The sequence below is a fragment of the Mytilus edulis genome, chromosome 9, assembly GCF_963676685.1.
Source record: "Mytilus edulis chromosome 9, xbMytEdul2.2, whole genome shotgun sequence".
Lineage (NCBI taxonomy): Eukaryota > Metazoa > Mollusca > Bivalvia > Mytilida > Mytilidae > Mytilus > Mytilus edulis.
The window spans coordinates 77,240,457-77,265,573 of NC_092352.1; the positions used below are offsets into that span (position 1 = coordinate 77,240,457).

General features: G+C 32.6%; 2 protein-coding genes across 5 annotated transcripts; both read right to left on the reverse strand.

Moving 5' to 3' along the window:
* Nucleotides 1–886: 886 nt before the first annotated feature.
* LOC139489097 (ras-related C3 botulinum toxin substrate 2-like) lies at nucleotides 887–19,218 on the reverse strand. 4 transcript variants are annotated; one of them, XM_071275223.1, is made up of 7 exons: nucleotides 19,107–19,160; nucleotides 17,216–17,288; nucleotides 16,523–16,594; nucleotides 7,028–7,099; nucleotides 2,887–3,004; nucleotides 1,998–2,060; nucleotides 887–1,239 (listed from the first exon to the last, which is right to left on the reverse strand). In XM_071275223.1, exons 3-7 carry the CDS (start codon nucleotides 16,567–16,569, stop codon nucleotides 943–945), a joined length of 597 nt encoding a protein of 198 aa, XP_071131324.1. In that variant the 5' UTR covers nucleotides 16,570–16,594; nucleotides 17,216–17,288; nucleotides 19,107–19,160; the 3' UTR covers nucleotides 887–942. The 4 variants fall into 4 exon arrangements, with proteins under 4 accessions (XP_071131324.1, XP_071131323.1, XP_071131321.1 ...); XM_071275222.1 differs by lacking the exon at nucleotides 17,216–17,288 and having other exon boundaries at nucleotides 19,107–19,218; XM_071275220.1 differs by lacking the exons at nucleotides 16,523–16,594; nucleotides 17,216–17,288; nucleotides 19,107–19,160 and adding an exon at nucleotides 10,951–11,107.
* On the reverse strand, nucleotides 13,893–24,197 carry LOC139489099 (ras-related C3 botulinum toxin substrate 1-like). Its single transcript, XM_071275227.1, has 7 exons — nucleotides 24,140–24,197; nucleotides 23,548–23,619; nucleotides 21,954–22,071; nucleotides 20,794–20,856; nucleotides 20,096–20,389; nucleotides 14,866–14,928; nucleotides 13,893–14,317 (listed from the first exon to the last, which is right to left on the reverse strand). The coding sequence occupies exons 1-7, from the start codon at nucleotides 24,172–24,174 to the stop codon at nucleotides 14,003–14,005; spliced, it is 960 nt and encodes a 319-aa protein (XP_071131328.1). The 5' UTR covers nucleotides 24,175–24,197; the 3' UTR covers nucleotides 13,893–14,002.
* Between the last annotated feature and the right edge of the window lie 920 nt (nucleotides 24,198–25,117).

A 25,117-nucleotide genomic window follows, 5' to 3' on the forward strand; every position in this document is an offset into this window, starting at 1 on the left:
CGATTTACAACAAACGGTATGTGTACAACGCACTTCTTTATTTATTAATGCGTAGTTATAGTATATATCTTTAAAAGGGAAGTTCCTTTTTAAATATAAAAAAATGAGATGCTGTCTTAATTACATGTAGTTACATGTATTTATACATTAAAAAGTTAAAAGAATGTAACAAGTTATAGTGCACATGCAACAAGTTAAATTGTATCTTTATCTTCAAATATTTTTTTTTACTAATATGTAGTTTTTTCCTTGTTTGACCATAAACAATATTTATTATAATCTATTTAAAGTTGAGTTGAGTTTATAATTAGATCTTATCACTGATATTCAGTATTGACAGGTATGTATCGTTTTTTTCCCCGAGACATTGTTTGCATACAAAGTCTTCCCTGTTTGCATACAAACAAATTCTAATAATTATTACATTTTTGAGGAAGATAGTAAAACCATGCGTTGCACTGACGAACACCTATTATATCCTCATCGTAACCTTCATTGATTTTACATTGAAGTGGTTCTCAAACACGATAAAAAATGTTTACCCCCCCCCCTTCCCCCTCCAAAAAAAAAATTAGATTTAATAAACATTTAAAAATCCATTAAATAAACAGCAACAATGAATGTAACAAAGGTAGCTCCAAGATTAAAACAAGCACTCGTCTGGTAAAAGACACTCGAATCCTTCCAAAGCAAAAACCAAGCTCATCGGATAAACTTAACCTGAAGATGTTCGACTTGGAAACATCTTCTGCAATCTTAATCAGAAGATATATAAGGTGCTGTTGGTCTGTTTATGGCAGTTTCGTAATTTTTGTTTTGAAATGAACACCCAGTTTCATACTTTAGTACATTTCTTCTGATATATATCCACAAAGTGGTAACAAAATTGTCAGTGAAAACGAGTATTTATTCTTATAACACGTGTACTACAAAAGTGAATAATTATAGTAAACCACACTTCCCGTGACCTTCTTGTCTTATTTTCTTATGATGTAAAACTATTCTAATAGCATCATCAAATACTTCTTTTAGGCCCTCTTGTGTCATTGCAGAGCATTCTACGTATTTCTCGGCTCTTATTTTCTCGGCCAGTGCTTGTCCCTGTTCGCATGTTATAAAAGTTTGTTCATGTTTCTGTGACTTGTGTTTCATTCTTTCATATGTATTTCTTAAGTCAATCTTTGTTCCGACAAGTAACAATGGTGCGTCATGACAATGATGTCGGATTTCGGGAAACCACTGAATGTAAAAAGAAAAATGATTCAGACAGTGGGTAACATTTTACGAAACTGAATATACTTGAATATAAAAGACATAACAGTGATAAGAAATTAAAACCTAAGCGTCCTTGTCATAGTCATTAGTTTTTGTTTTATGTTAAATTCTGCAGGCCTGTTTGTCTTTTCAAATTACATCATGTTGCCTTTTTTTGCAATTGCGGTTGACATATTTTCCGACTTATGAGTTTTTAATGTTCTTTGGTATTTCCCGCCTCTTGTGAGTTAATACACATATTATTTGTTTGTTCGAAGTTCAAATCGTCACAGTTAATAAAGGGAAACTTAATAGAAAAAATAACCTTGTCAATGTTGTGTTTATTTATGTCATTATATTTCTGTCTTGTAATAATTTCAGTTTCTTGCATTTGTTCGTGGATGTTTATAGGATTTCTCTAGATTCTGGTCGATTTACAGATTAACATATCACATACTTCCAGATTAATCATTTTACAGACTAGCTGTTTGTGTATACTACCTGTGCAGTAACATGTGCAGTTTACACAGAAACGTATACCCCACAACTCTTTACACACTCTATATGATTGTATATTTATTCAATTTTTTTAACAGGAGAACTATTATCTAGCATCTGAAATCTGAAGTCTGGAATCTATATGCTTTATTCTTGTTCTTGCCCATAGCAGATGACTTTACATCGGTATTAATTGTAGAGATATGAGCTAATTAGAGCATATAGTTTATAATCCTTTAACTTACTTTGAGTTCAATATTGTGGTAACTAGTTGCGCCTTCAACAGTGAAACACAAAAGGAATATGTCCTGTTAAATATGAAGTATATGCTTTAAAATATCTATGTTATAGGAAAATAACAGTTCTAGTTGTAGTTTTGAACAACAAAAATGGAAGTTTCGGACGTTGCATGCAATACCTCTTCCTGTAATCGTGCTACTCTATATGCATGTAACAAGCCCGCATTAAACGTCTTATAGAAAAGTTGAAAGTATACTAGTAATGTTTATCAACCAATTAAACCCATGATAAAGATGAGATTCGCGTTTGGTCGTGTGGCGCAAGATTTCTTATAAAGTTCTGATATATAAATTCCAGTTCGTGTGTAAGTAAGTGACACTTTCGCAGCACGTGTAAGAACCCGTGCAACAACTCTTTTAGAGGTCTGACAGACGGTGATCTTCGAATGACAGTAAAAATTGTCCATCCTTCACAATTCGGAAAATTTACTTTTATGTCCTTTAATCCCGCTGCAAATGTTTGCACCTGTCCTAAGTCAGGAATCTGATGTACAGTAGTTGTCGTTTGTTTATGTAATATATACGTGTTTCTCGTTTCTCGTTTTGTTTATATAGATTAGACCGTTGGTTTTCCCGTTTGAATGGTTTTACACTAGTAATTTTGGGGCCCTTTATAGCTTGTTGTTCGGTGTGAGCCAAGGCTCCGTGTTGAAGGCCGTACTTTAACTTATAATGGTTTACTTTTTAAATTGTTATTTTTATGGAGAGTTGTCTCATTGGCACTCACACCACATCTTCCTATATCTATACTCATTCGATTTTTTGTTCATTTGAGAGCGTTCTGAATTCCATGCAACGTTTGCGTTTGTACAAATGTAGATGTGTATAAACTTACTGTGAGTGGATACGACAATGGTCTTAGTCTGTCGTAGTCCTCTTGTCCAGCTGTATCCCACAATCCTAGCTCTATACAGTTACCATCTACCATTACATTCGCATTATAATTGTCAAATCTATAGAAATCATAAGCTGTTATATATGTATTTATCAAAGTTGTACAAAATCGAACATGTAAAATGTTGTTTGTTTATAGTTAACACGTGTTTGGTTAATTATAGTAAGGTCGGTTCGATTGGGATATTGAGTTCATGCACGAGTGAACTCAGGTGGTTTAAAGTCATTCGAGCCATTGCAGTCAAAGTGTACAGTAGCATTTTGCCAAATAAATAATATTATTAATCATATTATTTATTTTCAGATTTGTGGACCACAAGTATGGGGAAACCAGTACAAGCTGCTTAATACAAATGTAGCTATATATATTTATATGAACTTTCAGCTATAAAATTTCTAAACCACATTGTAAACTCGCCTAACACTTTAGTCCATAAAATATATAATAATGTAGAGAAAACAAGTAAATGGGTTAAAGTCATAAGAAACCTCAAATGTGCATATGTTTTTTATAACTAAATGGATAGTTTTCATTATACAACTTATGTACATATACTTTTTTCTGAGGAAAATTCTTTAATTTTTCCACATTTAGAAGAAGTTTACTTATTTTTAATTGCTTGCTTCCAGGAAGCAATTCGCCGACATATTTTCCGTATGCATAGTGACCCGAGCGTAACCCTCCTCGTAAAAATCCGGTAATCGCAATACGCATGGATCTGTATTGAAATAAACAAATATCTGAGTATACATGTTAAACACGTGCTCAATATCCATGCTTTTTGTGATTTGTTTACTATAAGGTGACAATCGTTAAAACTCGGCTTCAAAACACGGCATTTAATGAGCAGCCATATTTTTTAAATCATAACAAACAGAGAGAAAAAAAATTGACGATTATAGGATATATTTGCGAAAATAATGATAAAATAGTGCACAGAGGACTAAGTTTATGATATATACATGCATTGGTTCAAGAATTGGATAAACATTATTTTTCACCACTCACTCGTTTCATATGAATTTAACATTGTAAAAGACTGTTTAAATAAATTAGGTTTTGGTCATCTCACTTTTAATACTTTTAATTTAAAATATCACATAAATAGTATCAAACAAAGAATCTATGACCAGGCTTATCAAATTATGAATTGTTCTATCAATAAATGTGAACAATTAAATTTCTTTTGTCATACTAAAAGAATTAGAAAAAGGCCCCCATATATTGATATATGTAAATTCAAAACCGACCACAGGTGCTTGAGGACAGGATCCTGTATGAGCCCCATATAGTCCCTCCCCCCCTTTTTTTTAATCATAAATCTCAGATTTTTCTATCTATATCACTTATTTGTACTTATTTGTACCATATATACTAATATACCATATTTATACTCTTAATATGCATGTTTACTATCAACGTGAATCTCGACATCGCTTCGCTCTATAGTCGAGATTCACGTTGATAGTAAACATGCATATTTAGAGTATAAATATGGTATGTTAGTATATATATGGTACAAATAAGTACAAATAAGGGATATATATAGAAAAATCTGAGATTTATGATTAAAAAAAAAATATATAAAAAAAGGGGGAGGGACTATTTGGGGCTCATACAGGATCCTGTCCTCAAGCACCTGTGAAACCGACCGATCAGTTTTCAGTAAATTTAAACTAAGTGCGCATTCCCTAGCAATTGAAAGAGGGCGTTATACCAACATTGAAAGAAGTAAACGCATTTGCTTATCCTGTAACAGACAAGAAATTGAGGATGAATACCATTTCTTCTCTATCTGTCCATGCTATAAATCATTAAGGGATACCTATATACAAAATATTAATAAAAATCTTAATTTCAGTTTTATTAAATTGCAGTCCACTATAACACTAAATCATTTGACTGTACTTTTAAATAGCAGTCTACCAGTCATTATAAAAATCACCATAAAGTATATTAATGATTGTCTTTTATTAAGAACATCTGTATAACTTTTTTTAATATGCAACCTAATTTTTGTTTGTGTTCTTTTTTTTAATTGTTCATGAACATTAACAATGTGTTAAAACTGTTGATATTTATAGCCTTTTTCTTCTTCGCTGTGAATACCACTGTCACTCTAATATAATTATAATCAATTTAACTATTGTCAGTTTATTGTCTTAATTTTGTATGCCATAACCATTTAATGTAAATGTGTTTGTGCGAATAAAATATTGTCTATTGTCTATGAACTTTCAACAATATATACTCATATGAATAATAAAATGTGCGCTTGTCTCTGCAAGTGACGTCTCCCATGTAAGAGCTTGTGGTTATTTGATAAATATTTTATGTTCGTTTGAGTTTACGACTTAGAATTTCAAGATACACTTGTTAGTAGTTTGCAATCGAAATTTTACGATGTAATCATGAATTACAATGCAAATGAATAATTCTTAGCAAATAATGTTAAGGTAGATAGGGTGTCTTCCTCCATCTTGGATTTTGAAATACTAGAAAACAAGGTCTAGATCTTTGATGAAATGTGCAAATTTTTATAGTAGTAGGTAATTCATGTGTAAGAATTTTCATTTTAATATAGAAAATGCCATGTTTTATCATATTTATGATTGTATTTTACAAAAATAAGAATTCTGTTGTTTGATTCATTTTTTTCCAACTTTGTCAAATAAGGGGAGGCAACTCAAATGCAAGAGCAGATAATCCAGATAGTGTTACTTTTACAATAGAATGTGTTAGGAATTTACCCATTTTTACATGTAGCAAGAAAACGAGTCCAGTGACCCCATTTTTTCTTTTTCTTATCTGAAAGCATAATATTGAAGCTATCTTCTCATATTTTATCTCAAAATTCTATGGTGTGGTTTGCGTTTTATGGCGGAAAAATTGGTTTTCCATGCATAATCTATACAAAATCTTTACAATTTTGAACAACCTGTAGCGTGAAAATAAGTCCGGTGACCCATTATTTTTATTAATGTTTTTAAACAAGCAGGATATGAACTACATTTTGGCAAATTATTAAAAGATTCTATGGATTATAATTTAGACACCCCATCTACCTTAAGTCTGTTACAGGATTTTTTTCCGTTGTGTAGTAGATAGTTTGTCAACCATAAGGGGTTCGGTTAGGATAGTCCTTTTTCAGCTAGGTAGGTTACAGCACTTAAATATAAAAAAGAAGATGTGGTATGATTGCCAATGAGACAACTGTCCTCAAGAGACCAAACTGACACAGACAGTAACAACTATAGGTCACCGTACGGCCTTCAACAATGAGCAAAGCCCATACCGCATAGTCAGCTATAAAAGGCCCCGATAAGACAATGTAAAACAATTCAAACGAGAAATATAACGGCCTTATTTATGTAAAAAAATGAGCGAAAAACAAATATGTAACACATAAACAAACGACAACCACTGCATTACAGGCTCCTGACTTGGGACCGGCACATACTTAAATAATGTTGCGGGGTTAAACATGTTAGCGGGATCACAACCCTCCCCCTAACCTGGGACAGTGGTATACCAGCACAACATAAGAACGAACTATAAAAGTCAGTTGAAAAAGGCTAAACTCATCAGATGGACAAAAATACAAGTGGACGTGGCCGGATACTTGTACTATTAAAGCACAGATATGATATCCTTGGTTCGAATCATTACATTTGACACCCAACTTAAAGCCAACAGTTGTTAGAGGATATAAATGTATATTGTGAAATTCCAAATGAAGACTCTTGAGTTTGAGGAAGTGTTATGTGATTGCTTCTTAATGGATGATTAGCCAGTTGTAACCGGTTAACCTAGATATGTACTTCTTTGATGTAAAAACATACACCTCAAACATCACCACAGCCTTAATTTGTATCCTGCTTCTCGATATAATTTAGTATTAAAGTTTGATTACATGTACTTCGTAATTTTCAAGTGAAATAGTCATTTACATTAATACAAGCTGAATACTTTTAAAATGTTTTGCTTTCATTTTAGAATGCAAAAAGTAAGAATTATATATAGCATTGATAAAACAATTGTGTATTAAAGCTACATGGCTGTTGTATAATAATTATCTTACATTGAAGGAACGTGTTCATGTTGGAATTTGTTGTTAGCATATGACATTAAAATACATGTCTTTCCTACGTATCTGAAAATAGAGAAAACATTATGAACAGATATATCATGTTAAGGAGGGGGTATTTGCGAAAAATACCAGTCGAGAGAATTTCCAATGTTAAATTTCGCCAGCCGTAAGGCGAGGGAACAATATTATAATAAAAAAACTTCTCTTGACATAATATGATTGTTTTTACAATTTGGTTTAATTAATTCGCTTATTGGTTTATGAGAGTTTATTATAATTTATTAAAAACGTTAAAGTGTGAATCGCCTTTTTGTGTGTCAGGGTATTTATCTCGAATAATTAATGGGGACGGAATCGGCCGAGTTGAGACAAATGCAATGTAGGCATCATCTATCATAAATGAATACGTTAATATGTATCACCACTTACCAGTGTGTTGATATGTGGAACAGAAGTTATCAGTACTGAGCAAGCGGAAAATATAAACATTAGAAGATGAGGTAAGATTGCCATTGAGATGGTTCTCCACAAGAGACCAAATTTCATAGAGAAGTTAACAACTATAAGTGAACGTACGACCTTCACTAATGAGCAAAATCCAAATCGCATAGCCAGCTAAAAGTATGTTTATAAGTCACATGGTACTGATAGGCAGTAAGAACTTGAGCTATTAGCTTGAGGAAGCGTGGTAAATGGCTTATAAACATGTTTTACCTTTAATTTACTTTTGAATTTAAACAAGAATGTGTCCAAAGTACACGGATGCCCCATTCGCACTATCATTTTCTATGTTTAGTGGACCATGATATTGGGGTGAAAACTGTAATTTGGCATTAAAATTATAAAGATAATCGTATCGGGAACATGTGTACTAAGTTTCAAGTTGATTGGACTTCAACTTAATCAAAAAAATACCTTGACCAAAACCTTTAACCAAATTTTAATCTTAAGCGGGACAGACGGACGGACGAGTATGCATGACAAATTGCGGTCACATTAACACGAGCAACACTCAATCCTTATACATATTACATTGATGCTTATCTATACACATGGAAAAAAGTATTGCAACACCTTGATTTTTTAAACCTTGGAAAATCAAACTGCTTTTTTAAATAGAATATGATAAAATATTTGTATAATAGTATTGCAACATCTTTAATGATAACATTGGCATTGTAAGAATTAAAAAAATGAATGGAAAAAAATGTTTAATTAACCACAATTTTGATAACAAAATGAGGTAATTTTTGTACAAAAAAATGCCTTTTACAACTTTTACTGTAATCGAACTTTACAATGTCAGACATTTCAAAATAAATCTTAAGATGATTGTTCACATCATGGTTGATTGTTATACACCAAAGAATCAATACTTGATGCAGCCTCCATTCACAAGAATAACTGCCTCTAAAGGTCTTTTCGTGCCTACGACCATTTTACGAATTTGCTGCTGAGGTAGTCCCAACCATTCCTGATGAAGGGAATTGTTTAATTCATAAAGCGTTTGAACTGGGGTGTCCTCTCGCGCAGTTTACGCCCAATAAAGTTCCATAAATGCTCGTTATGGTTCAAATTCTGGCTACGATCAGGTCAAGAAAGATAAACCGACTTTATTTGGATCAATGAATCTTCATTCAAGATGCTTATTTCAACTTCGGCGAGCTCTATACCATTGGAAACGGGCCACTTTATGTCTGTTTTGAAGCAAGGGTCCCGGAAACGGTCATGTCGCACGATAATCAGTAACTATGAGTCGATTTCGAGCAGTTTTTGTTTAAAGTCTTTTGTATGGCAACCACTCTCTTTTCAGGATTGTAAATTGTTACAAAGGGTTTTCTTCTGACGAAACTCATAAGGCTTGGTTTTTCCATAGCTGATGTTTAAGGGGTCTTTCTGATCTTGCTAGGTCTTTAAAATCCTTTGTTGTCTAATTTTTATTCACAAAACGACCTATACTGGAAAAGTGATGACCAACAATACGTGCAATTGTCACAGCTTCGCTCATTCTGAATATCTGCCATCTTGCTGCAATTTAGAGTCGTGGAGGACCCATGCATTACATGGTGTCAATCCCATAACCTTAAAAACTTGGTTATTTAAAGTGGTGAAAACAAAGCGGATAAAAACATCTGTTTTCTGGTTTACGGTACAGTAGCTGCATGTGCAGATTAGAACTTATCGAGTCGACATTTATTTTTCAAACTCAGGTGAGTAATGTTTAACTAGTTCTATTTCAATAAATTTTATCTCAAAATAAGTACTGTATACCATGGTTTTTTACGAGTTAACATATTTAAACAAACGAATCCGAAGGATGAGTTTGTTTAAATATGTTAATGAGTAAGACACATGGTATATCAAATTTGTAATATAAATAAAATGATTGACAGCTTCAAGACCTTCAACTAATATTGGAAATTGATCACGTTACAGTTTTATCCAATGAAATGGAAGCTCGCGCAAGTCACTTTTGCGCTTCGTGTATGATCGTCTGTGTACTTCATGTAATAGAACCTCTGAATTTGCAGAAAGTAAAGAAAATGTCGGATTTTCCCTGATTTTTTTTAGTTTTGCGCCCCGTGTATGATTGTAGGCGCAGGTAATTTCATAATGTCATAAAACTGAGGTAAACAAAAATGTCGGATTCCAGCGACAAGGATTAAATAATTATTCTAATGACGGTAAGAATTGTTTTTTGTTTGTTTTCAATGTATCATACAAATTAATCATATTTTACAGAATTTTCATCTAATTGAAAAATGCTTCTCTTCCGTTATTTAATAGATTATTTATTAAAACACAATTTTAATGATAAAATAATATTTTAACAGTGGCGGATCCAGGGCGTAGACAGTGTACGTCCCCTAATCATGTTTTTTCTCAGATATTTGTAGCCGATATTTATTCCTTTTTGTATAGGTACCCCCTTTTTAAATCGAATTTAAATTGAATTTTCGCAAAGGAAATGATAGTGTTATATTTCATTTTTTTCAAAACTGAAAAAAGACACATTTAGTAATTGTTTCCAAAATTAAGGGAATTCGTAACAATTCTATGTAGTTTGAAAAGGGTTTCTGGAAATGTGGTACACATAATTTATTGCTTTTTCTTATAAAATGAAAACAAATGAAGATCTTGACCTTTTAGTACGTTTTACAGTTTCCTAAATATTTTAGAGGCGGATTCATTTTTAAAAAAAGGTGGAGCTTCAGCCATGGAATAACATGAAAATGAATATGTTATACCATGGCTGAAGCTCCGCCTTTTTTCCTTTGGATTCTAGTCGAGTTGCATATTTAATTAGCAAAGTATGGTACAACATAAATTTGCATATAATATACCATGGTTTTCCCTCACCACACTTTTTAAGCAAATTATTTCATAAAAACATCAAAGGAAAAAATCCAATTTATGTTACAATACAGGTTGTTTTTTTAATTGACATTTTAATTTGGTGTTGCAATACTTTTTTCCATGTGTATATATCATTGAAAAACGTAAAAAAAAGATAAGTATATGTTTGTGTTATATCGTTAAATTAACGTTGACTGTAGCGTCTCTTTTCATTTATTTTCAAACACATATTGGATGAATCGTTATACATGCATATATATAACTTAAGTACATAGATAAAAGAAGAAGATGTGGTATGAGGGCCAATGAGACAACTCTCCATTCACAGTGGCGGATCAAAAGGGGGGGGGGGGGGGGGGTTCCGGTGGTTGGAACCCCCCTTTTTTATGGCCGATCAATGCATTTGAATGGGAGCATATAGTTGGAACCCAACCTTTACTCTGGGTTGGGAACCCAACCTTTACTCTGGGTTGGGAACCCCCCCTTTTTAAAATGGCTGGATCCGCCACTGATTCACATGGTAAACTAACTATAAATAAGTGAATAACGTTACTTACCCGTCTCCTACAACCACACATTTTATATGCTGCATCGTCATGCGATATTTATAACCAAATAATTTCTCCTTAACAATAAAGATTATTTTTCTTTTAATATCTTGGTAAACAAAACACCCGGAAATATGTACGATCATATTGTGTAAAAAATCATTTAAGGACATAAAAAGCGTGGTATGATCGACTTATATTAAACAGTTTACGTGTAAACTGGTAGGAAATGATAAAACATGATAGTATACAAATTATTGTATAGTTATTAGCCAACTTTATTTCAGTCGTTAATCAACATTAATTTAAATGAATAAGTGTCTCTCGTCCGACCGTCTGTTCAATTCCCAAAGCTGGTTAATGAAATGCCCCACATAGGGTAACGTTAGCAGGAATTATTAATATTACTTGATAAATAAGTTAAAATAAAGTTAATGGTTTTTTTTAGGCAAAATAACAAAAAATACACCAGAGGCAGTCAACAATCCAATGTCCGGATGATAATGTTACGAATAAATTCATAAAACTATAAAAACATAAAAAAAGCGATGTAATCAAACAATACATACAAATTAAAGTCATGTAGTTTAGCGTTTATTCATATACATTGTACATGTACAAACGTATAAACATGTTTATATCTAAATAAACTTGTATGAAATGATTAGACATTATTTGTAATAAATATAACGTTTTAATATTTGAACTATGCGCTTTTATTTTGTTCTTTGTTATTGTTTGTGATTATGTTGAATTTTACAATTAACTTGACCTGTTTTATCTGTACAGGCGGGTTAAACTATTTATTTCTACAAAAAAACCCAGAAAATTTCAACGGGGAATGTGTCCAAGGGGCAACAAAACGACTTTAAAAACCAATACACCGCCCAGGGCCAGCAATAAATGTACAAAACAGCGAGAAATGCCACACCCGGAATAGGCTTCAGCCGGCCGAATAATGTATACTTTTTACAGCGAAATGAACGCCATGATTAATTACAAAATGTGCAAAAGCCTAACTTATTTATATATAGATAAAAGCTTGTGATTCTTTAACAGGGAGATGTGTACAACTAATGTGGCGGGGTAACATATTTTGCGAGATTACAGCCCTCATTCTATACCCAATTAGGGAGCTACCATTTGATTTTTATTGGGGGTGGGGGCTAGGATGAAAAATTTTGTCCTGTTTTTTTTTTAGTTGTAATCTCTGTTCTGCCTTTTATTTTTACTCTATTCGATCCTGCCTTTTTTTTTTGGTAGTTTATCCTGACTTTTTTTACACAAATTGTCATCCCTGCCTTTTTTTTTTACCAAGTTGCTCATCTTGCCCTTTTTTTTTACTCAAAACTCCTGTCCTGCCTATTTTTTTCAAATTTCATCCTAGCCCCCCCCCCCCCCCCCCCCCCCCCCCCCCATAAAAATCAAATGGTAGCTCCCTTAGTCAATGTGGAATAAACAAACACACAGTAACACTCCGTTTTTAAAAGAATTCCGAGTTCTATGCTAGAAAAGGTACAGAAGTAAATTTTCATTATCATATTAAGACTACTTTTAGTGTTTAGTAGTTACATGTACATACATGCCAGCTCAATACCCTCAAATAAAATGATCTAACGATTATATGTATGTCTTGAATAAAAAATCCACCGCAATATACATGTAAATATCCGTTGAATAATTAATCGTTTACGGTATAGAGGCGTTTAGTGTAAAAGCAATCAATGAATTATATACTGAGTGCCAATGAAAACGCAACACTTTGTTTTCAAAAATAAAATTTATATTAGAAATGATAATCTTTCAAAATAAATTGTTCTGAAAATTAACAATTTTAACAATAGATCGATATCAAACAAAAAATGTTTCCTTGTCATCTTTCAGGCGCAATAGGTAAAACGAAACATCCAATGTCGAATCATCAACTCACAGTCATAACAAAAAATGTTCCAACCCCGTGGTGCAGCGCAATCTCGACAACGCCGTGGAATTGATCATCCCGGGCGTTTAATGTAATCCCGAGGAATGTTTCTCCACTTGTCCCGCAAAGAAAACTCAAGCTGACTTTATGATATTGGTGGTGGTTTTCATCGTCTAAACCATGTCAAATCTGATGCAAAATTTGCTCGATCGGACTAAAATCCGACGAAAAGCATGACTTTTGGCCAAGGCGGGTGCTAAATGTCTATGTAACCACCACTGACGGTTATTTGATACATAATGCATGATTTTTGGTCTACAGAACCTCAATGTTTACGCCAAACGGCCGTTCAGATAACACTAAGGAAAGACTGTGGTGCTCTTTAACAATTTCTGCGCAAATGGTGCTTTACTGAAACTGCTCCAAAGGTTCTACCGTGACCACCATTGAATTCTCGTGACCTTTGGACAGCCATCAGAGTCGATATCGGATATGTTAAAGACCAAATGTATCGGTCTTGCTGAGGCGTTTCTTTGCGTTTTGTACCCCGGGATGTGACTTATCATTAAATGATCCATTTTGGTTGAATTTGTGGATAATTGGTGTTATTGTAGACGCTACAACTTCAGTCTTCTCGTAATTGTATGCTGTGAAAGGCTTCATTGGATCATGCCCAAAACTGCATGTCGCTGGTTGTCAGAAAGTCCTGGCATTTACTCAGATGTTTATTGCAGTTTCTTAACAATAAGGGCGGGAAAATTCATGACATTAGCCAAGCTTTAAATGACAAAATCGTGAAAATAGTGCGTATGTTGAAAAGCGGTGAACTCGGTTTATGTCCGTTCAAAATAACCCTTACTTCGCATTTGTTCCAAAAATCACTCAACCGTAAAATCGTCGACAATTGTTTTAAAAGTCATTTTCAACCAACTATATAAAGTTCTAATATAAATAAAATAAAAACTTTAAGATTTTTTCAAAAACAAAAGTGTTGCGTTTTCATTGGCACTCAGTATATATGGTTAAATCATTTAAAGGTTCATCTCTAATTTTCTTTAATACTTAAATATATAAAATTATTTACACGTGACAGATTTAGAATCAAAGTCTTATCGAGTAAAATATTTATAAAGACTTAAGTCACAGATACATGTAATCACAAAGTGCATAAAAAACGTTGTTTTTGCCCTTCTTAGTCTTTGTAGTGGTCAGTACTGTTCTCACTGCTTCATCGAAGGCAGATTTGACCCCTTTCTGTGTAAGAGCAGAGCACTCAATATATCCAGCCGCATTTACTTTATTAGATAGGGACCTTCCGTCTTTGTAAGAAACAAACGAATTTCCTTTGGAAGATGCCTCGTTCTCTGCATCTTTATTTTCGTATCGCAGATCTAATTTTGTTCCTATCAGAATAAAAGGTATAAGTGGACAGTGATGTCGTACTTCAGGAATCCACTGCAAAGAAATATGCATCATGATAATACATTTGTTCACATTAATCTGTTGATTATTACAGATAGTTTCTTGAATATAAAGATACAAAATGTACCAAAGGGATATTCAAAGTCCATAATAAAAAAAAATGATAATGCCATATACATGTAAGACTTCAATATTTCATAAAAACTAATTTACCAAAGTTTAAGCAGATTCTAGATTTCTTTTCTTTCGATTGGGCCCCCACAAAATACCAATTCAAAAGACCGGGTCACCCTTTTCCCGCCATTTCAAAAATAGAATTAAATATCCTGAAAAGGAGCTCCATAACCTATCAATAGTTTCAGCTCATTTTGTTCCTTAATTAATGCTCTTCTGTTTTATAGTATTTATCTTAAATTCCGTATTTTTTTCTATTTCACCGAAGATCTACACCGTAACTTCAAAGTTCATATTTTTTATAGTTTTGTATTTAGATTTTGTTCGAAATCAAATAAAACATGAAAATACAATGTTTCCTCTATCCCCGAAAATAAACAAATAAACACTAGACTATAGCTATTTACTTTGTCTTCAACGTTTTGAAAACTGTAACTGTCATCCAAGGAAAAGCAAATCAAAAATATATCCTGCCAATACAAGATAGAAATACAATTTAAAAAAATATTCTGCAGATGAAATATAGTAATACAAATTTAAAAAAAAATCAGTACAATTATATATATGAAACACTGTTTACCAAGCTAGATTAATATTTTCATGTAGTGAACTCCATTTTCCTTCTATAAACATCTTATGGTCCTACACCCTTTATGTTTTATAAAATTAAATCGGCAACAAATTGTATTAATTATTTTACAAAATTGAATATTATACACATATCCAAAAATTATTAATATATTGATGCACTTGATACGAGTTTATATAAAACTGAAGCAAAATATAATGCAGGAAGATGACTCTCTATAATCAAACAAATTATAAAATATCTTCTACACTATTAAGATCGTCTTAATGTTATATGCTACACGTGAGTTGTAGGATTCGTGTAGCTTAGTCTGTATAGTTTTTCTATGTAATGTTGGTGTGGACTTGTGCGTCGTCTTGTGTTTTTATGGTGTTGTTTTTTTTGCCACGGTGTTGTTAGTCCGTTCTTTATTTTTGGCATTTTCCGCCTTCTTCTTCAATAAGACACATGTTTACTCTAACAACAATGCCTTTTAACATTCTATTAGTCTCCTTTGTCCAAAAATAAGAAAATTTAATAATCATTTTTCTAACATAAGAGTAAACGTACTGTTTCTTTGTACACCGTAGGACGCAATCTGTCGTATTCTTCTTTGCAAGCCGTATCTACCAGACACAACTGCACGAATGTTTCATCGAGTTGAATATTATGTTTATAATCATGAAGGTCACATCTATAACGAGTAGTGTAACTTTGTTTAAATCACTGTTTTGACAAAAAATGAGGTAATAATACAATAATAAATACTGTAACAGAATTTGTTTTCTTAACTCGACTGTACAGACACATTTGTTGTCTTTTGCTAAGGCGGATACTGTAAACCAACTTATTTTTGCGACTATCGCGAGTAGAAAAATAACGCGAATATATATATATCCTCGAAAATTTAAAACTTGGATCGTTACTTAAATAACTACATCTAGTTTATAAGAAAATCGCGAATGAAATTGCCGCCAAGTAGTATTGAAAGGACTAAACGCAAAATCAAGTATCTTCGAAAATAAGTTGGTTTAAGGAGGTAGACCTAGGTTAAGGGAAATAACTCTTAAAATCATCAGTAACGTTTGTGTCAACCATTTTCAAAAATATATTCTAAGCTTCTAGGTTACATAGATTATTTTCAATCTGTTTCAGGTAAATGCTTAAATTACATTGATGAACTTGACTTTTACAAACGCTTAACTGATTTAAAGAGTTATCTCCCTGAACCAAGGTCTGCTCCCTTAAATAAATAGTATCTTGTTCATTGCGACCATGTCAAATCTTCTTATTTTCATTTTTTTCTTATTTGCCTCTCGAGCCTTTAAATAATAATGTAGAATTTTGAATTAAGTAATTTATGTGAACAAATATTTTGAAATTTTTTTCATCTTTTTTTTCATACATGCATAAAATTCGTATGTTGATCTATTGTTCCTGTAATTGCTTAGACATACGTTAATATAGTTTTTTATGATCTTAATAAAGATGCTTACACAAACGGTACGTATTCGCCTGGAAATTTTTTCTCAACGTAGCTCATTAAGAGAGATGACTTTCCAACACCACTAAAACATAAATTATCATTTTGTTTACCAGCTAAATCCTTACATATACATCCAATGATGTCGGATATTTGGAAAAAAAGGGTTCCCGGTGAAGGTAAATCTACAAAACCACTTCGGTGGAAGATTTATATGAAGTTTGTTTTTCAGCCAAAGTATGCAGGCATTGCAGCAGGTATGATCACGGATTATTGAAAAAATACAGATTTTTATATGAGGCTTAAAACCAGATAAAAATTCGAGGCTTTTTTTTATTTTTCTATAATTTTCAAACCTGTATTCGTTTGACTCGTAACAAACACCTATCTACCTAGTCTTTGATATACCTGAAGACACATAGTGCAATCACTTTCACTCATCAAAGGTGAGTTTTTTTCTAATCCTTGGACCCAAGCTATCCACATGCACTGCGAAAAAGCCTTAGGACTGACCCCCAAAGTTCCGTAATTATATGTTGTTTATAAGTAGGGGATATTACCCCCTACATTGTAGCTCTGTATTTAAGTAGGGAATATAAGCTCTTACTAGCTCTCTAAATCAGTAGGCGATATCACCTCTTAGCTCTAAATATAAGTAGGATATCACCCCAAACTCTAGATATATGATGGGGATTAATTATATTACCTCCCAGCTCTATATATAAGCAGGGAATATTATCTCCTGTCTCTATATGTAAGTAAGGGATATTGCCTCCTAGCTGTAAACATAAGTAGAGGATATTACCCATAACTCTATACATATTCGAGACATGGCAAGTTACAATTTTATATATCCGAGTCTATATAAATCGATGTTCTTTTATAATCAAATACCCGGTAATCAAAACTCTTTGTTCTTATCATGTTTAAACATGTATTCGTTCGACTATTAACAAATACCGATCTACATTATACTATTCATATATGAAGGAACACAGTGCAATCACTAGATATTTCACCACATAAGAATTAAGTGAGTGTTTTCTTGTAGTTGTTTCCGTAACCAGATGCTGTTTTATAAGTAGAGAATATTACCTCCTAGCTTAACTCCTAACATGCATGGTGTACCATTTTTTTATGGTTTCCCTTCAAATAGGTACGCCTTCCATTGCTGAGAAGTCTGATCGACCAGTATATTTAGATTTTTGACGTCCCTTAAGAAATTCAGTTGCTCCCATTAACCTACATATGTAGCTAGCCTAAGAACCTGCTATTTGATCCATCATAGTTTGACCAAAGCTACTGCGTGCTAGGACATGTCCACATACCAGATGGCATGCACTTAGAATTTCGTGAGCCTTTGCTGCTCTGAGATCCACACCAGATCGCCTGGTTGGTAATGTAGGCAGAACATATTTACTCCCTCGTTTTTCTTTCTCAAAAAAGTCTTGCTAACCAGCGGCATAGGACATCCATAGGACAATCCCAAGGCAACACTAGCTAGACGTATGACAATATCATGTGTTACATGTACAATACCACCACACACCTTAACATTTACAATTCTGCGAAGATATATTTTTCACGTGTTAGAAATAGGATCTCAAACGGTCAGTGACTTTACATTACAACATGTTTAATTCATGGATATGTGCCATAATGTGGTATGATTGCCGATTATCTATTTACAGAGTTCACAAGACGTGTGAGTTCGAATTACAAAACTAGGTGCGTTTTTTCATTAAAAGTGTGGGTTTTTTTAATTCAAACATATGCACACCGATGTGCTCTTCAAGTAAGACTCGATTTCTACGTGAATTCATATTTTTAAGTGAACTGTATGATCTGGCGCTAAAAACTTAAAATTCAATTTGCCAAAATTAAGACAAAAAGGAGCGAGGGCATTAGAATACGAGACGACTGGGTTTGGATTTGATATTAAAAAAAGGAGATGTTATAAGGGAGCTACCATTTGATTTTTATGGGGGGGGGGGGGGGGTGGCTAGGATAAAATTTGAAAAACAATAGGCAGGACAGGAGTTTTGAGTTAAAAAAAAAAGGCAGGATGAGACACTTGCAAAAAAAAAAAAGTCAGGACGACAATTTAGATAAAAAAAGTCAGGATAAACTAAAAAACAAGGCAGGACCGAACAGAGTGAAAAATAAAAAGGCAGGACAGAGATTACAGCTAAAAAAAAATGCAGGACAAAATTTTTCATCCTAGCCCCCCCCCCCCCCCCCCATAAAATCAAATGGTAGCTCCCCTAAGATAGTCATATGGGACAATCATAGAACGACATGGCGTGAATATAAGTAATAATGTGACCATACAACCTTCAAATTAAAAAAAAACCAGACCGAATAATCAATCTATTGTATATCCGAGTCATATAATGCAGTTGCTGATCGTTTTGTCTTTAAATTATTTGATATTTTGTCATCCGGGTACTTGTTGAAAATGTCGCTATGTTTAACTGTAAGAATTTGTTTTATTATTGTTGAAGGTCGTACGGTCACATGCAGTTGTTTAAGCCTTGTTGTTTGGTCTTTGGCAGATGTTTGTCTTATTGTTTTTATATTGAGTTAAACTGACTTACCAGTCTCCAACAACAACTTCAAAGCCTGCATAGTTAATTGCAATGAAAAAGATATATAACGTATGTTGATATACTATATGTACTCAAAAGACATATAAAAATGAAAACGTGTCGGATGTCAAATAAATACTGAACATAATAAACTATAAAACATATTTTATTTTCATTATGTACACTACATTGTAAGTACGTGTACATTAAATTGGAAACTATCCACATTTATCAATAACAGCATGTATTTTCCTCCACTAAAGTCTACTTGAAAATTACACACAATAATAGTATAAATAGAAGAAAAAAATAAGGGCCAAATTATAAAAATTTACATAACAGAGATTTAACACAAAAAAAAAAAAATGGAAAAAATAAAGAAGAATAGATCAGAGAATGGAGACTTAGAGATTTGAGGACAATGAACAGAGAAAAAAAAAGTTAAAAAAAAAATCCTAACTAATAAATGAATACATAAATTGTGTCCCCTTCTATCTCTTTAAATTGCCCACTAAACATGTTTCGGTGATTTAATTTAGTAGGTACAAATGTACATGTACTCTTAAGACAGTAAGTTAAGGAGCTATGCCGTTTTTTAGTGAGCAATAATTACCAAATTTGTTTCAGAAATGAACAACGAAAGACAACTCTAAACGACCAGCCAAGACTGTTGCTGTATCACTATTCTATATACAAATTAAAACTATACTGGTTCATAAAATCGAATGATTCATATTCTCTATTTTAAAAAACCAATTACACTGTTCGGAAAACCGAATTCTCTGTTTTTCTTTATAGACTGGCCCACAAAATGGAATGTTCCAAAATCAACATACGTGAACTTAATCATGAAAATATATAGAAATTAAAATTAATCACAACTCATTTTGTCATATTGCAAAGTAAATTTTGCACAAAAATGAAGAATTTGTAACCTCATTTTGCTCGCTTACAATTTTTCGTACAATGTATGAACATTGTTTCACACGTTACAACACGTGACACTTTTTATGTTTATGTTTCTTGGTTTTGGTCGGAACTAACACTGCCTTAATGGCTTGATCGAACACATCTTTTACCCCTTGTTGTGTCTTTGCAGAACATTCAACGTATTTGACACACTCCATCTTATTGGCCATTGCTAGACCTTGGTTGTATAACACGGCTGACGTTCGTTTGTCTTCCTGTTTTCCTTCGGCATTTGACCTGGTGGTGTTTTCCCGAATGTCCAATTTTGTCCCGACTAATATAGTTGGAACTTCGGCACAATGATGCTTGATTTCTGGAAACCACTGTAAAAACATCGAAAAATGCTGTTTTTTTACTTCCCATTTTTTTTTTAAACTTAGCGTCGGTATTTTTTTTAAAGTTTAAATTCTTCGTGAATTATATCAATTTTGTTACTTTAACTATTTGAAAATATGTTTGCTACTAAGCAACTAATTTATATTACTACTATTATTATATATTTGTCCGTATTTAGCTATTTAAGGAATTTCAAAGTAACAGTCATAGTATTAGGAAAGATAATCTTTAATTTAAGTGCTCGAATAAAATATCTATACATAAACTATAAATGACTTTTAAGACGGATTTTATTGCATGCACACAGACAATTCGTTTTTACTTTATTTTTATTTGTTTTTAAATTAGATTGTAAAAGATTATACATATATAAATATCTCATAACACATACTTTATGTTCAGCATTTTGAAAGCTAGCTTGACTTTCCAAGGAAAAACACACCAAGAACACATCCTGTGAAGAAATAAAGTTACAAGTTTGAGCTTTCTAAAAAGCTATTGAGTGTTTCGCTCTATCCTAATTTAATGTACAATATGTGTTCATGCGGTTGTTGATTAAGCATTTGAAATTGGAGGTGTGCCTCTCTGGAGGTGTCTGTTTTTAACAGACAATGCATTTTGTAACCATCGTGTAGGAATATTGTTTAGCAAAAAAATCGTGGATATTGCAGATTAGTAAAGAAAATAAACACGTATTAATAATTGATATTTCAATATTGAATTTCAGTGTGCAAGAAGTGCATAATTAAACGGACATGAATTAATGACAGTTGATCGGAACTGACATATACATAGCTAATTTTCCGTCATTTGATGTCTTCCTGAAACGATAAAAGTCTATACTTCTTTATCTCATTTACGCCAATAGCTGTTGATGTATCTCTACCGCATCATAAAGCAACCAATCAGAATCTATATATGACTTGTGATAATTAATTATTTCAAGATGGCGTGTAGATCGAATAAACCTAATACCTTCTAACCGTGATGAGACGCAAAAAGGTAAAGTGTTACCGGGAGAATTGTATTTAATCATTGAAAACATATTGGGAAGTGTTCAATCGAGGAAAGATATATTTTGTCAGGTTTTGTTTTAGTTAAACGCAATGATCTAAGCAAAATTTGTGTAAAAATATGCTTTAAGCAAACAACCAACGCTTTTACAAGCATCCTAATAAAATAATCAAATAGAGACACATCGCTTAATCATAATTACTTTTTAAATATTTTTTTTAATAGATATGGGAAGATGTGGTGTGAGTGCCAATGAGACAACTCTCCATCCAAATAACAATCTTTAAAAGTAAACCATTATAGGTCAATATCAATATTGATGTCTCTATTGAAATGTCAATATTCTTATCGTCCTGTCACCACACATATGACAATTAAATATGAAAAAAACTGAACAGAGACTATAATAATAATCAACATTAAATTTTCATTGAAAATGGAAAAATTGTTATTATCTTATGATGTATCAAATATTGAAAATAACTTACAGGTTGTGGATAACAGATATAAGTGGCCGTATTTTATCATATAACTTACAGTTTGCGGATAAGAGAGTGGACGTAATCTATCATAGTCCTCTTGACCAGCCGTATCCCACAAACATAACTGGACACATGTGTCATTTACTCTCACAATAGCTTTGTAATTATCAAATCTAGATTAAACGAAAAAATAAATGTGTAGACTACTAATAACTCTCAGAACACCTCATTACATTGATAATGTATTAAATGTCTTCCTTAGTTTAGTTTAAACATATTGTATTTGCTGAATTAAAGCAAAATGGATTAGACACAAGTAAATCTTACTTATGAAATCTTCTCCATAAAACAATATAAAGTTACAATAATAGTATAATATAATGAACATGCATATAAAACAAACAGTTTATACAATATAATATTAGCTTTCATAGGTGAACAAAGAGGAGAGAAAGTAAAAAGAGAAACAGAAAGTTTGAAAAGTCGTATAATTCTGTGACGATGACTTGTGAATTGATGACAACGATGACGTTCCGTGTCAGCAATAATAACGCTCTATCAAGGCATAATAAATGTCTTCCGTTAAAGCTGTCTCAGTGTGATGCAACTTACCATTCGTCTCAACTCGGCCGATTCCGTACCCTCATCTAGAAGGAGAGTAGCGGATTCTACCGAGGATTGCCGAATGACAACTTACATGTTTGTATGCCCAAAAAGTCGCTGGAGATAACAATACAGTAACTTTTGGTCTTCTTCCAACGACAGTGAAATTTTTGTAAAAGTGGGACGACCGTTATATACACTGATTTAGTCGATTTGCACATTGCAAACGTTCTCAAGAACTCTTTTAAGGAACATAGGTTGCCATTTGCAAGTAAAAATTTCTGTCCCTATCCAGTATGCCCTCACGGTCAATCCCAATTCTGATTTTGTTTGATTTTGTTTGTCCTGAACATGCTTTGAATATACGCTACTAGACTCAAAGCAAACAACAATCAATCTATCAGTTGTTTTTTCAAAGTAACTAGTATCAAATTCATGCAGAGTAAATAGAAAAATGCTGACGATGATAATAAAGGTACTCATTACAGTGGGTACTACATATTTTTCAAGTGTTGTGTTTGTCTCTTGTTCATTTCTGACACTAAAGGATGATTTGCCTTGGATATTCTTTAATATATTTCTATACGGAAGGCAGTTTAACGTCCGAGAAGCTGTGCAGGGTACATCAATACTAATTCATGTCTAATCAGAATTTGAGTAATGAATCCTCTGCATCTCATAGGAATGCATTTGAAATGTTCGTACATGTATGTCGATTGTTATAGGGTAACGGGGCTGACCCTATTGAACAAACCTCGCTATCCAGTCACATTCGAATTCCCCGTGCTTCATCCCGCTTGACCTACTTCCCACAATTCAAATATTGGATTTAAACTCATCATACATGTAGATACTAGGCTTGAAATTTTTCAATTTGTTCTCCTAAATATGAAACATTTGCCACAGTAAATTTTTTGAACAACACTGATGTAGCATTTCATTGACAATTGCAGAACTATAACGTCTTTGTATGAGCTCATAAGCGTCATTGAAAGTTTTTGGGAAGTAATGTAATTAGTCTTAACTGATATATATTAATTACTTACATAGTTGGAATATATTCCCCAGGAAAATTGTTGCTTGAATAGCTCATTAGCAAGCATGTCTTCCCAACAGCACTGAAATAATTTTATAAAAAGATAAGTTTATCAAAAAGAAAATGAACTGTTTAAACCCGAGCTCATTTCCATGTTTTATTTGTTAACCATCATTCTCTATACTTTATTTATTTTAAATGTGACAGTCATTATCGTTTCTTTATACTAAAGCACCTCAGTATTCTATTTTTTAGTTTTTCCACATTTTTCTTTATTTTTTATATTTTCTTTTTGCACTTAAGCCATAATTCTCATTTCTGTAAACCCTCATTTTTTCCTTTTTGTTTCATCAGTTTTGCACTTTAAAAAGTCTACTCTTTGGTCGGGTTGTTGTCCTTGTGACACATTCCCCATTTCCATTCTCAATTTTATTATAACATTGTTTCAACTCAAGTGTGTTTGTTTTTATATTTTCAATTGAACAAATAATGATGTTCAAGAAATTATAAATGAAACAATTTATTAAAAAAAAAACCCAACCCAACCGCACACATACACAACAGATGAATTTACATACAAACATATCATTATTCTAACTCACCCATCACCTACAACGACACACTTTAAAGTTTGCATTATAATTATCTATATAAACTAACCTTACGAAAAATTTGTTTAAATATGTTAAAATTCTCATGCCTAAATATAGATTTTCTATTAATATATTGTGAAAATTTTATTTATAACCCGGATGTTTACTTTTAGGTATATAAACCGACAGACCTTTAAATAAATATGTAGTCTTACTTTTACGTTCATAAGATAACTACGTACTTTTCTCTGTTAAGATATATTTGTGCAAAAAGACGACGGTTGTGAATGATAAAATAAGTGTTTAGAATATATACATCATATAATCGTTATATATTTATGTAGTGATACTAAACTTTTAAGGATAATACAATGTATTTCTTTTTTTTTGTTTTTTTTTGTTTTGCTAAAATTATATTTTTTTCTTTATTTTTGTTTATTTGTTTTTGTTGTATTTAGCTTTTTTTTTTAATTTAGGGAAAGGGGACGGGCACTTCAAATAATTTGAAATGAAAGAATAGCCTCACCGGACTCACACTTTGCTGCAGATCTAAAATTGGTGCATGTTAATTATCACAACACTGGGTCTATTTTTTCCCAAGTGAATCATCAGTTATAAACTCTTAGCATCAGTACTTGCATTGAAATGTGAATATTGTTTTTAAAATTTGATGTGTTGCATTGATAATACAATATCCATGGAAAATTACCAACAGTATGTGTTCCATACTCAAATCTATACTGTCAAGTGAAATAATCTATGGGGATCAAATAAACTTGGTAAGGATCTAGACCACATGCATCAACATTGTAAGCATCTCTTTCTAATGTATGTCTGCAGTCCCAAGAATACGAATCCTTACTTAGTCAAACTATATCCGTAGGTAAAAATAACTTTCTACAAGTTTACAAAACCTGACCACTGCATATGACAAAATCAAAGGTACTTTATTCAAATGATTTGCACCACGTGACTTTGTCCCTTTTG